Genomic DNA, 14,772 nt, shown 5'->3' on the forward strand with positions numbered 1-14,772 from the left:
TTAAATAGGATTCACTATCACTGTGCTCCAAGCTAAAACTGTCACCCTCTGTACACCTTTCGAACATTACTATCTAACTTGTGATTGTGAACGGTTTCGATAATTCTTAATTTTTTTTTTTTTTATTATTCCTTTTTGAACATATCAGTTTGTATGGTGACCTTGCAACCGCATTAGTCGTACAGAAAATGCCCATATACGCATGGCTGGTGTGTAGTGGCGCTTTCATTGGTGGGGAAGCTGGGGGTTTATAGTCATGGCGGCTGGTTGTTGTGGGGCGAAGAAGCAGAAGCTCAATAATCATGCTAACCCGTGTTGTAATGGGTCCATTGTTCATTCGCATACTTATCAGCCAAGCATTTACAAAAATGGAATGGTTGTTTGCGTTGAAATGTGTTTTTTCTGCTTTGACGTTCTGTATTGCCATCTTAACCAGTTTGATCCCCCGAAGACGCCCAGCTTTCCAAACGATAGTTAGTAAGTATATACAGTATTTCACTAACCTCTGTGTTGATTCTTCGCTGTTATGTGTGGGCGAAAATGCAGTAGAATTATTTCTTAACCTGGAGTAGCTTCGACAGGTGTGAAAGGGAAGCCATCTGTTGGGAAGTTTCGCTAGAAGCCAGTTTTATATGCTGTGTGGATTTCTCACGTGTGAATGGCAGGCCAATCAGTTTTACTTTTACCTCGAATAATAGTCCTTTTTGTATTAAAAAGTCTTATGTAACATTTAACCTCACACATATTTATAGTAGTTTTATAAGTGACCAGATAGGTCTTAAGGTTCTAGATTTTTTTTTTTATTTTTTATTCGCAGTGTTTCTTAAGTGCTGATTGGAATAAAAATTAACATAATAACCACATTTCGAAAATATATACCGGTTTGAGACTGAACTTCCAGATGTCATTTACTAATGAAAAGAAAGTTTTTGCCCAGTGGGTATGTGATGCACAGAAGGATTGATGTGTCCTGATCATTTTTCCTTTTTTAATCAGTCCCCACCAATCAATAATTGGGTTTCAGTATTGTTATTTCATGAATTCTTTGAATTTAATGTAGTTTAAAAGTGTTACATGTTGAAAATTATTTTGATGCACCATTTAATCCAAAAACGTTTCCTACCAGAAATAATAAATTATTATGTATTAGTTAAGACACACACACATATAATGATAATAATAAATGCCAAAGTTAGTAATACTAACTAGTTTTGCACTACCATCATCTTTATTTTTATTTGTCATATTTTTTAATATGCATATATATATTAAATGTAATTTAAAGTCAAAGTTACAGTTGATGGAAAAATAAAAAGCAAAAATGAATAAGCAAGGTATGACAAATGCACCAAAATATGCAAAGCAGCAGTAAAGGATGCAAAAGTACAGTAACTGAAAAACGTTTCTAGTACTTGTTTCTAGGCTTGACCTAAAACTGAGGAACTAACGAAAACATTGTCTATTTGAGTCTTTCCAGTTGTTGTGAATGACAAGGGTGGGAGAAGTGACTGGCAGGTGAGGGCCGTACAAGACACCACGCAGGCACCTCCCTACCACTGCCTGACTCTCCGAGTACCTCCTTGCCGGGACAACTCCAGCTTTGAAAATTGTTAAAAAAATACTTCTCATCGCAAAATTTATAAATTACCTTTATAGAATTGTTAACTATTTAGCAACCTTTTTGTCACCAAAAGGATAGTTACTTAGTACAAAGAAGTGTGCTGTCGAAGTGCAATAAAAAATTGGTTTTTTAATTTTAACACAAAGTAAATAATAGATTTCAATCGGAATAGTTTCCCTTGATAAGCATCGAATAACACATGGCTAATGTGATTTTTAAATTTTTAGTTCCATTAGTGATGGAAATAGAGGGGGAGGGGACACAAAAATTACGTACATTTTCCTGTCTGGCGCCACCATTTTTGATTTTAAAAATATTTTAAAATTATATTTTAAGCCTACTCGTTGAGCTCTTTCTAACGGTGTATAATAAGCTATAGGTTGTCGACAACATTTTTTGTCCCCCCCCCCCACACACACATTTTACCCATATTTCTCAGACAAATTTTTGTCAACAATGATCAATATGGCATTATGTTGGCCCACGTGATGTACAAACCCATGCAAAATTTCAAGTCAATAGAATGAGTGGTTCCAGAGATACAATGCTGTGACATAAGGGTTCTTCGTTAGACTATGGACCCTAAAAAGAAGTAATGTAGATTTGAAAAAGGTAAAAGAATGTTAAAATCCTAAAAGTTATGATGATTTAAGAAAATTATGGACTGAATTGCAAAGCCAATTTGGAGGTGAAGGAACTGTAAAGTAAAATTATTAATACCAAATGATTAAACAAAATAAAGTAAAAGAAAATAAAAGGTGGTAGAGCTTTCATCAGATATGGGTGGGCAAATTTAGTTATAAGTCGAATACAGGGATGGCAAAAATGCAGTCTGATGTCAGCAGTAGTTAATATTGATACATGGTCAGGTATTTTATCAGGGGACTACACCTAACCATGTATCAGGAACTGTTTCTGTACTTGTCCATAACCGTAGAAGAAATGTGAAATAAAGCCAAAAAGGGGGAAAAAAAATAAATATATATATATATATAAAAATTAGCACATTCTTTTACAGTATGGACAAGGTAGTCTCAATGCAGTGTCAATAATATGAAAATTATTAAGGTAAAAATAAGGATAAGGCTGAAAAATATATAATTACGTGTTTTCAGAGTGGGAAAAAGGTTGTGAAGTATTTGAGTAAATTTAGAAAAATATTTTGGTGTTGGAATTTTGTGGAGATTAGATGAATTAAAATAAATTTAGCATTAGAATTTTGTGGAGATTAGAAGAATTTAAAATAAATAGTAACAAGCACATGGTATAGGGGGAAGGTATTAAATTGAGGATGGGGAAGGGATAAAGGCGTAGTTAAATAAAGACGAAAATAACGATAGAATGAGGATAGTTGGAACGTTCATATCACCCTCGTATTGCACTAATAGCTCTACAAATGGGTAGAAAGGTATAAAGTATAGAAAAAGTTATTAAAACATACTGAGCTAGCTGGGGTTGTAAAGCTCAACATTTTACTAAGGGCTTTGTAAGAGTTAGTATAAAAAGAAGATGAATACCAAATGAAAAGCAGGCGAAAAAATATGTAAGTCAAAATAGGCCTAGAAATGAACCAAAACCGAAAGTATAATAAGAAAGGGAACGATACCTGAAGTTTTCAAGTAATACGTAGTGGAAGGAAGACTGGGAAAATAAAACGCACATATTTAGTAGAGTAGATGAATGTATCTAACGCAAAAGTACATTAGTGACTTAGCTACAGGATAAAGAAATTTATAGCAGCATAACAGACTTGATAGAAAGCTGTTAAGAAGTGGAAATAGATATTGAAATAGTGACCTCTATAGTCTTATTTTAAAAAAATAAGAGCATAGAGATACATAAGAGTAGCGTTAGAAAAGAGAGAGTATATCTATAACGTAGAAATGTGGTTGGAATAAAAGGACTTTACCGATATAAAGTCAAAAGATATACAGGTAACCCTCGTATAACACGATAGTCAGGTTCCTATAAAATCTCGTGTAGTGCGAAACAGTGTTATACGGGACTAAGAACCAGTATAGAAAGGGGGTTACGCTCCAAGAGCTAACAAAAATACACCATTTTGTTAACAAAACTGACAAAAATACACCATTCTAGATTTTGTGTATCTTCTGCTCTCTTTAAAAAATCAGTAATCTGGGTTTGTTTGCTTTTGCTTGATAGATCTTTGTAAATTTCATGGTATGGAACTAAGCAATTTTGAAGCTTCCTTTTGAACTTTGGGTTCCTTTCAGTCGCAGAATTTGAATTCAAAAAATAAGATTCTAATTGCTCGGCTAACTTTATGCCTTTCCATATACTCTTTAGTGTAAAATTTGGAAGTTCAGAATTTTCATCTGCACTATCGTACTCTGAATTTATTTGATTTGCGTCTGATGCTATTTCCACCAAATGCACTTCAGCAGCCTCTTTTTCTACCAGTAATTCTTGAATGTCTTCAGTAATTTTTTATTTTTTTTTTGGATCATTGGCAACTAAGGCTAAGTTGCTCTGTGTTCAAATTGTGTGTTCTGAGGTCAATTTTCTATTTTTCTGGATAAAAACCCCTCAGTTTCCAGGAGAAAAAAACCATGCTACCCTCGCCTGAGATCGACTAATTCAGCCACATTGTGAAAAAGACCCATAAAAATTCCTCCCCTCATCGACGGGATTCGAACTTCGGTCTTTTCCATCTGGTGTGGGGATGATGGCAATTCTGCCAACTGTGCTATCCACGAGGGCTTCAGTAGTCATATCATCAAAACCTTCCCCTCATACCGACTTAGCAAGTCCTATATTGCAAAGTATGAAATAAGCATGAACAGGTCTTAGCCACTGAAATCTCAGAAAACTATATGGCAGGACCTGCCAGAGTAAATATCTAATGCTGGTGTACCTGACCTGCCTCCCAGGGGCATAGTGTAGCAAATGATGGGCCTCACCAGGTGCCCAATGGCTAAAAGGTCAGATGAACAATGGTACACAACACTACAATATCCATGCACTTTTAAATCTCTGGCCTCCACAGTGTTCTGTATCATGCGACAGTGTATGCTACGCGGAGATGGGGGGGGAACCCGTGGTGCCATTATACCCTAAACACACTATACACTATCGCATGGATTCCATTTTCTGTTGGCTCGACTATATTTCCTGAATGAACTGACTCTGCCTTACATTTTTCCAACACGCATTTAATGTTGACAGTTTTACTTCTTTGAGCGATAAACCTATGATTCCGATACAGTCCACAATTGAAAAATGTTTCCACGTCTCCATCACTTCAATTTTACATCAATTAATTCGGAATCAATTTTTTTCCAAAATCCATCGTAACGATTTTCTGATGTAATGAGTTGCAAAGGTAGATATGCCTTGATCTAATTCAGAGGTTCCCAAGCTTTCTCGGTGCATGGCACCCTTGCCCCAGTAATCTTTTCACAGCACCCCTAGGCCAAAAGAAATACCTAACACAGTGGTTTTCGACCTTTTAATATATACCTATATAATAATTTTATAAGCTGACCGGGCTAGCCAGGTGGGTAAAGTGCCTGCCTGGCAACCCAAAGGTCTCGGGCTTGGATCAAAGTACTGCAAAAACCTTGGGAGGTGCATTATAGCCACAGAAGCTGATGCGCCAACAACTACAAAAAAAAAAATAATAATAATAATTTTATTCTTTATATAGAGGTACTAAATAAAGATCAATTATAGATCACCACAAAATAAAAAGATATGGTACAATGGATACCGTACACCTTTTTATAATGAAATAAATATACAAATTTAAAAAAAATAACTTTTTTTAAGTAACTTAAACCCAAATTACACTGCACCCCATGAATGTTGTTGGGGCACCCTAGTGTGCCGCAGCACCCCAGTTGAAAACCACTGATCTAATTAAAGAAGTTGTATTAGGTGGTAGGAACAACATTTGGATGACTTAAATCTTTTAGATGGCCTGGCACGTTATCCAATAGAGATAAAACTTTGAAATATAGATTTTTCCACAAGTTCAATAGAAAAGAACCTAACATGGATTTCCAATGATTTTTTTTTGCATAACGATTAGCAAGGCAAAAGTGGGGATTCACAAAACACAATGGAAATGTTGAAAAATTACATCCAGCAGAGCAGCAGAGAAAAACCCTGCACAAAAGCTCAAAATTATCGTGTTATGCATGGTTGCACAATTCTCTAACAGTGTTATATAAGTACAGGGGGGTCCCCGGTATCCGAATCTTCATTGTCAGAGTCCCTACAGTTACGAGGATTTGAAAATTAAAGAATTAAAGCTTTCTTTCCCTCGAGAAAATTGACCAAGTACTTTTTTTTTTTCTTTTTTGAGAACGATCTTCTTCATGATCGTGCAACAAATGTTAATGGGGAAGTTAAACACAACTAAATGCTATGACACACTTTAATCTGAAAAAGTACGACAAAAAAAAATTTACTGTGGATTCGCTCTTTATTTGTACAACTGAAAAATAGTGTAACTTCAATAAACTTTACTTAACCTTACATTGTGAAACATAATAAAAAATGTCTAATAACATTATTTTCTCATTTTTCAGTTCCTTCATCCATTTTTTACTATGTACAAGTACATAATAAACATTACTATATAATATCGGTGTAGATACACCATATCTACTCATTCTTCATGAGTTGCCAATGTATTGCACTACCTCGAATAAGTAATGTTTCACTTGCAATACCAGGGTACCTGCCCACCCACCGATGAAAAGCCAACTAGCTTTGAAACAATGCCATCTGGGTGATGGCTCCTACCAAGAATAAGTAACAATGCCTTAGCATTAGCAAAGGCACATGATGCAAGAAAGCAAGTTTATATAGTATCAGCCAAAAAAAAACACCTTCTCATTCCACCCATCCACTTGCTCCAAATGTTTGTCTAGTTCTGCCTTGAATCTATTTAAGCTATCAACTTCTACGACAGATGGAAGTCTGTTTCAGCAATCAACTACCCACTGGCTAAAGGCAAATTTCGGCACATCTATCCTACAACTGTCTTTCCTCAATTTGAATTTATGCCCTCTCAGGCAATTATTCTGAGCAAGAGGAATAATTCCATCAGCATTGAGCATGCTTGAATGGTTTGAGCATTGAGCATGCCCAAACCATTCAAGGCTTTATACACCTCAATCAGATGACCTCACAGGTGCCTAGTCTCCAGACACTGTAATTTGCAAACTTAAGCCTTTCTTTGTAAGAGCAACCCTTTGTTCCATTCATTAATCTTGTACCCTTCTCTGTACTCGTTCCAACAGCTCTACATCCTTCTTAAAATGAGGCCTCCAGACCTGTATACAGTACTCAAGGTGTGGCCTGACCATTGCCTTATACAAGAGGATAATCACCTCCTTATCCCTGCTAGAAAAATTTCTGTATATCATTGACAAGACACCATGAGCTACTCTTGCAGACCGTCTGCACTGCTCAGAAAACTTCATATTTGCCTGCACAATTACCCCTTTCACTCTCTACCACTGTCAATCTACCACAGAGTTGATCGTTACTCTGGGGTTACTGCTTCCCATATGCAGTACTTTGACAAATGTAATGTTAAACTTCAGTTGCCACCTCTCAGCCCACCTGCTCAACTTTTTAAAATCCTGTTGCAGCAGTGTACTGTCATGCTGACCTTCGCATCATCTGCAAACTTGGACATTAGGCCTGATATACCATCAGCAATATCATTTATAAATATAGAAAACAACAATGGACCCAGCACTGAACCCTGGGGGGCTCCACTAATTACATTAGTCCACAAAGAGCAGTGGCCATTGATTACCACTCTGTCTTCTACCACTCAACCATCCCTTTATCAATAGCAGCAGTTTGCCTCCAATTCCATACTGCTCCAATTTGTGCAGCAGATCTTCCACATGCAACAGTATCAAAAAGCCTTTCTAAGATCCAAATACAGTGGATTCCGGTTATTTGGGCCACCAGTTAATCAGAGCAGCCATTTGTTTGGGACAAATTTTAAAGAACAGAACCCAATCGAGAAAATAGCCAGGGTTTACGTCGCTTAATTGGGACAACATGCCATTTAATTGGGGTAGGAAACCATGGCACTCGAGATTACCCTATAATTGTCTCTGACCATACCATAGGTTCCGTCAGATTTCTGGAGGTCACCACCATAAAACAATAAAAACAATTAGCAGGTCCCTGTTTAATGGGTTTTTATGTTAGTGCTTCAATCATATAAAAAATTAATTTTCAGAATCTGCTCTTCATTCCTATTTTTTAAGCTTCGTAACTTGTTCTCCTTTCTCACTTGCACGTATTGTGTTACTTGCAATTTGTGTGTGCCATGTTCTTTGTTATTGATTGCTCATCTTTTTTTACTGTTTTAAATTTTAACCCTCACCCACAAATGTCAGTGAATAGAAATGTCAACTAGTTAATATGTACATATTGTAGTACGTATTAATTAAGCTATGCACGAAAGCATAAATTTACTTTTATTTTGCTAACCTGTGTAAAATGTTCTTCGGATTTTCATGTATCATTTAATTTTTTAATTGGTAACATAATAAAGCGTAAATTTGTACTTAATATAGTATTATAAACTGAACTTGGCCTGTTACAATGTAAGATCGCTCATCGGTGAAAACAGGATATTAGAGCTGGAAAAGGAATTAGAAAATGTGAATTGGAATATCATTAGCATTAGCATTAGCATTAGCAGAGGCATATGATTCAAGAAAGCAAGCTTATTCAGCATCAGCCAAAAAAAAAAAAAAAAAACACACCACTCCCATTTCACCCCTCCGTTCGTTCGAAATACCTGTCCAGTTGAGCTTTAAATTTGTTTAGGCTATCAACTTCAACAACAAGTGATGGAAGTCGGTTCCACCAACCAACCACCCGCTGGCCAAAGGCAAATTTCCGCACATCTATCCGACATCCGTCCTTCCTCAATTTGAATTTATGCCCTCTGAGGTGATTATTCTGAGAAAGATGAAGAATCCCATTGGCATTGAGCATGCTCAAACCATTCAAAGCCTTATACACCTCTATCAGATCACCTCGCCGGTGCCTAGTCTCCAGACTCTGTAATTTGCAAAACTTAAGCCTTTCTTCGTAAGAGCAACCCTTTGTTCCATTTACTAATCTTGTTGCCCTTCTCTGTACCCGTTCCAGCAGCTCTACACCCTTCTTGAAATGAGGCCTCCAGACCTGTATACAGTACTCAAGATGTGGCCTTACCATTGCCTTATACAAGGGAATAATCACCTCCTTATCCCTGCTAGAAAAATTCCTGTATATCATTGACAAGACACCATGCGCTACTCTTGCAGCTCGTCTGCACTGCTCAGAGAACTTCATATCTGCCTGCACAATTACCCCCAGGTCCTTTTCATTCTCCACCACTGTCAGTGTAGTACCGCAGAGTTGATACGTTGCTCTGGGGTTACTGTTTCCCATATGCAGCACTTTACATTTGTCGATGTTAAACCTCATTTGCCACCTCTCAGCCCATCTGTTCAACCTTTCCAGATCCTGTTGCAGCAGCATAGCGTCAGTATTGTCCTTAACGACCCTGCCAACCTTTGTATCATCTGCAAACTTGGACATTAAACTTGATATCCCATCATCAATATCATTCATAAACACCGAAAACAACAACGGACCCAACACTGAACCTTGAGGAACTCCACTAATAACATTAGTCCACGTTGAGCAGTGTCCATTGATTACCACTCTCTGTCTTCTGCCACTCAGCCACCCCTTTATCCACAGCAGCAATTTGCCTCCAATGCCACACTGCTCCAATTTGTGCAGCAGTCTTCCATGTGCAACAGTATCAAAAGCCTTTCTAAGATCCAAATATATAATATCAAAGTTATTCCCTGCATCCAGTTCTTTTGTGACTACATCATAGTATCCAATCAAATTGGTCAGGCAAGACCTGCCCTTAACAAAACCATGCTGCGTCTGAGCTATAACTGAATTCTTGTCTAGATGATCCTGCAGTGCTTCTTTAACCAGTGCCTCCATTAATTTACCTGGAACAGAAGTTAAACTAACAGGTCTATAATTACTTGTGTCAGCCTTTGATCCTCCTTTGTGAATTGGGGTTACATTTGCACATCTCCAGTCCATGGGCACCTCCCCTGAGTCCAAAGAAGCTCTCATAATTATGGCTAGGGGTTTGCATACTTCCTTTGCTGCCTCCTTTAATATAACTGGATAGATCCCATCCACCCCAGGTGCCTTTTTTATGTTTATCCTCAACAATCTCTCCTCCACTTTCCTCTCAGTTATTACAAAATCATCCAGCTCACTGCCAATGTTTACTTTACCTACATCATTCTCCTTCCTGAATAACTCCTCATGCGTGAATGTAGATGCAAAATACTCGTTTAGATTGTTAGCCACCTGAGCAGGATCCTCAACTGTTGAACCATCAATATCCAGTGGACCAATCTGATTCATCCCTTTCCTTTTCGAGTTCAAGTATGTAAAAAACTCTTTTCTGTTTTTCTTTGCATCCTTTGCCAAGGATTTTTCATAGTCTGCCTTTGCCTGCCTAATCTCCTTTGTGACTTGGTTACAGACCAACTTATATCTATCATAGGCTTCCATGTCACCCATTAATTTGTAAGTATCCCATGCATTTTTCTTCTCTGCCACATGTCTCATTAGTTCATCTGACAACCATTGGTTTGGCTGAAACAAGAAGAAGAAACGAATCACTTGTAGGTTTATCAAGTGGAAATCTGCTGTACACCAATGGAAACAGTGAAAGGAGTGAAGGTGGAGTTTGGTTTCTGATCCATAAAGATTTAAAAAACAACATTTTGGAATTCAAAAGTACATCACCAAGGGTGTCAAGAATAATACTCAAGATTTCTAAGAGCTACAAGCTAAAGGTTATAATGATTTATGCACCAACATCGAGCCACAATGATGAAGAGGTTGAAGAAATGTACACCGAAATTGAGAGTCTTCTAGATGAGTAGAAAACCCACTACACTATTATTATGTGGGACTTCAATGCTAAAGCTCGAAAAAGACAAAAGAAAAGGGTGAACAGAAAGTGTAAGAGTCCAAATGGATTAACAACTAATGAAATCAACTTCATCCTCAATAACAGAAGATATATCGTAAATGTAGTATGTGTCATCACAGAATGGTAAGATGTACACTTTATATAGATGTAGGAAAGGAAAGGAAAAAACTGACTCGAGTAAATAATACAAAGGTCTTTGAGATAACAGAAGAGGAGAAAAAGCAGTATGTACTGGAACTTAAGAACAAGTTTGAGCTTCTGCAGACTGCTCAGGACCAAGATATCGACGAGGAACATTACAACTTTATGAAAGTGATAAAGCCCAAGAAACTTATAGGGAAAAAGAAATCCAAAGAAGAAAAAATTAGTCAAGAAACACTTGTTGTGATGAACCAAAGGAGACAAGTGAAGAGCAAGATAAACACCGACAAGGAGAAAATTGAGTATATTGTGTTATGCAAAGCCATTAGAAAGAGACTCAGAGAGGACATAAGAGGCCGACCGGGCTAGCCGGGTGGGTAAAGTGCCTGCCTGGCAACCCAAAGGTCGCGGGTTCGAATCCCGCCTCGGGCTTAGATCAAAGTACTGCAAAAACCTTGGGAGGTGCATTATGGCCACAGAAGCCAATGCGCCAACAACTACCAAAAAAAAAAAAGGACATAAGAAGATTTAGCACAAGAAAAGTAGAACAAGCATTAAGGGAAAACAAAGGACTTAAATCAGCAGCCATGAGCAGTAATACAGAAAGACAAATGATACTGAAACTGAAGAACAGTGATGGTGTACTTATAAACAGCAGAGAAGGCATAATTCAGATAGCAGAAGAGTACTATAGAGAATTATAAAAGGAGTGAGGGAATGATGCCAGCAGTGGGGAAGATAGATTGCAAATTAGCAACACATACGACATGCCCAATATTCTTCCTGATGAGGTAGAACACGCATTGAAGAAAATGAAGAATCAGAAAGCTCCTGGGGAAGATGAAGTTCTGTAGAGTTGTTAAAATTGGGAGGAAGAGACATAACACAAAAACTGGCAAGGCGTTTCACAAAATGCATTAGAAAAGGTGTGATGCCTAAGCAGTGGAATAATGCAATGATAGTTTTGCTGCATAAGAAAGGAGATAAATTAGAAATTATAGACCAATTAGCTTGTTATCCCACATCTACAAGATGTTCACAAGGGTCTTTATTAACAGATTAGAAAGAATACTTGATGAGAATCAACCGAAAGAGCAAGCTGACTTTAGGACAGGATTTTCAACTATGGATCACCTTCACGTAATATCACAGCTAATGGAGAAAGCAAATGAATATAAAACACCATTATGCCTGGCATTTGTGGATTATGAAAAGGCATTTGACTCTATTCAGCATAAGGCAATATTTCGGGCATTGGAAAGACAAGGCATATATACCCCATATATTATAATTTTGAAGAAAATATATGAGAATGCTACCTCCTTTATTAGACTAGACAAAGACAGTAGGAAATTTAAAATCAAGAAAGGAGTTCGACAAGGAGACACAATATCTCCGATGCTGTTTACTGCTGCCCTTGAGGAAGCTTTCAGAAGATTAGACTAGTTGCAGAAAGGAGTCAATGTGAATGGAGAGTACCTAAAGCATTTACGATTTGCAGATGACATTGTGGTCATAAGCCACGATCCCAAAGAATTAGAGGAAAATCTTAATCAGTTGTGCAGAGTTAGTAAGGATTTTGGACTAATGATGAACACGTGTGCCACAGAAAGGGACATAATGATTGAAGGAGAAGTAATTGAAAAGGTGGAGTTATATACTTATCTGGGACAAGTTATTAGCTGTAATAATGATAAATGGCTTGAAGTCAAGAGAAGAATAAATTTTGGATGGATAGCATTCAGGAAATGTAGTCACATACTGAAGAGTAATATCCCGGTTTGTCTGAAACGTAAAATAATGAACCAATGTATACTCCCCACCATGACTTATGGAAGTGAAACTTCCATAAGTCATGGTGGGGAGTATACATTGAAATTTTTGAGCACTCACCAAAAGAATGGAAGAGAAGCTGAGAACTACACAGCGAAGAATGGAACAAATTATATTGGGAATCAGACTGTTAGATAAGAAGAGAAACACATGAATTAGGAAGCAAACTCAAGTAAAGGACATTCTTATCAAAATTAAAGAACTAAAATGGTCTTGGGCAGGACACATAGCTCAAAGTCATGATGACAAATGGACTAAGAAAATAACAGAATGGTACCCAAGAGGAGCTAGAAGAAAACCTGGAAGACAACGGCGGAGATGGATGGATAGATGAAATTCAAGAGTTTGTGTGTAGTAAATGGTGGCCATTGCACAAAACAGAAGGAACTGGAAAGTTGCTGGAGAGGCAATCCTGCAGTGGATTGAAAATGGCTGATGATGACAGTATATTGTTACTTTTATATCCTGTGGATAATATTCCTCCTATTTTTGCTAATTAGAATCGCTGGTTAATAAAATTAAACTTTAATAATTCACAAATGTGATCATAATGACTGGTGCTTGCTACATATAGTATAGTAAATGGTACTTTATTATGGTGAGTCCATCGTAACATGATTTTGATCGTACAGAAAATCAATCGTAAAGCTGTATTTTTAACTATTTATGTGAAACTTTGCATAATTGGGGCAGCTGCTTAAATGGGCCAAAATGCACTAATCTCGATGTGTCCCAAATAACCAGAATCGACTGTATACGATATCAAAATTATTCTTTGCATCCAGTTCCTTTGTGACCCCCATCATAGTATCCAATCAAATTGGTCACACAAAACTTCCACTTAACAAATCCATGCTATGTCCGAGCTATAACTGAAGTCTTGTCTAGATGATCCTGCAATGCTTCTTTAACCAGTGCCCCCATTAATTTTTCTGGAACTGAAGTTAAACTAAATGGTCCACAATTACATGTCTCACTTTCATTCTGCTTTGTGGATTGGGGTCACATTTGCACATCCATGGGTACCTCCCCTGAGTCCAAGGAAGCTCTCATAATTATGGCTAAGGGTTTGCTTACTTCCTTTGCTGCCTCCTTTAATAAAACTGGATAGATTCCATGCATCCCAGGTGTCTTTATGTTTATCTTCAACAATTTCTCCTCCACTTTACTCTCAGTTATTACAAAATTATCTAGCCGCCTCCATAGCCAGGTGGGCAGGAGCAGCAGTGCATAGCACACTCTTCTTGATTAGACCGGAGTTCGAGCCTGTGACCACCAAATACAGAGGATGCGGAAAGGTCAGAGAAAGCCCACCGCATATCCCCGGAGCAATATGGCCTTAGTTGCTAATGCTCCTAAAAAAAAAACCAAATAACAAAATAACAAGATTATCTAGCTTACTGCCAGAGTTTAATACACCTCTGGCATTCCCCTCCCTGAATAAGTACTCATTTGTGAATGTAGATGCAAAATATTCATTTAGTTTGTTAGCTACCTGAACAGGATCATCAACAGTTGAACCATCGATATCCAATGCACCAATCTGAATCATCTACTTCATTACTAGGTGGTAGATGACTCTCATCAACTGGAGCAATACCACCACTTTGCTTATAGTGACTTGAAGTGGTGGAACCCATGTTTATTCTCCAGAGCTAAGTTCCGGTCAACCCTTCCCCATCTCTTCCATCATGCGGTATGACTGATGACTTTTGAGGTTAATGTGAACATCATGGGGAGATCCAATCTTCCTTACATTTTGAGGGTACAGCTCTAAAACGGTGTTCACAGGCCGGCCGCTAGTTAGTACACCGGACCAAACCTATTGGTAACATTTTAGAGGGCTTCTGGATCAGCTAGTGTATTTCCCTTAACAAATCCATGCTGTGTCTGAATTATTGCTGCAGTCTTGTCTAGATGATCCTGCAATGCATCTTTAACCAGTGACTCCATTATTTTACCCGGAACAGAAGTTGAACTAACTTGTATGTAATTACTTGTCACCCTTCGATCCCCCATTTGTGAATTGGACTACATTTGCACATCTCCAGTCCGTGGGGACCTCCCTTGAGTCCAAGGATGCTCTCATAATTATGTCTAAGGGTTTGCTTAGTTTGCCACCTCCTTTAATATAACTGGATAGATCCCA

General features: G+C 37.8%; 1 protein-coding gene across 1 annotated transcript in view; it reads left to right on the forward strand.

Annotated features, from left to right (window-relative positions):
* Window positions 1–256: 256 nt before the first annotated feature.
* LOC150084217 (nuclear protein AMMECR1-like) overlaps window positions 257–14,772 on the forward strand; it is a 174,493-nt gene continuing 159,977 nt past the window's right edge. Inside the window, exon 1 of the mRNA XM_090375105.1 lies at window positions 257–477. Within this exon, the coding sequence (XP_090231231.1) occupies window positions 257–477 (221 nt within the window). The remainder of the gene's footprint in view (window positions 478–14,772) is intronic.

The sequence above is a fragment of the Mastigoproctus giganteus genome, chromosome 6, assembly GCF_048544385.1.
Source record: "Mastigoproctus giganteus isolate SK-2022 chromosome 6, ASM4854438v1, whole genome shotgun sequence".
Lineage (NCBI taxonomy): Eukaryota > Metazoa > Arthropoda > Arachnida > Uropygi > Thelyphonidae > Mastigoproctus > Mastigoproctus giganteus.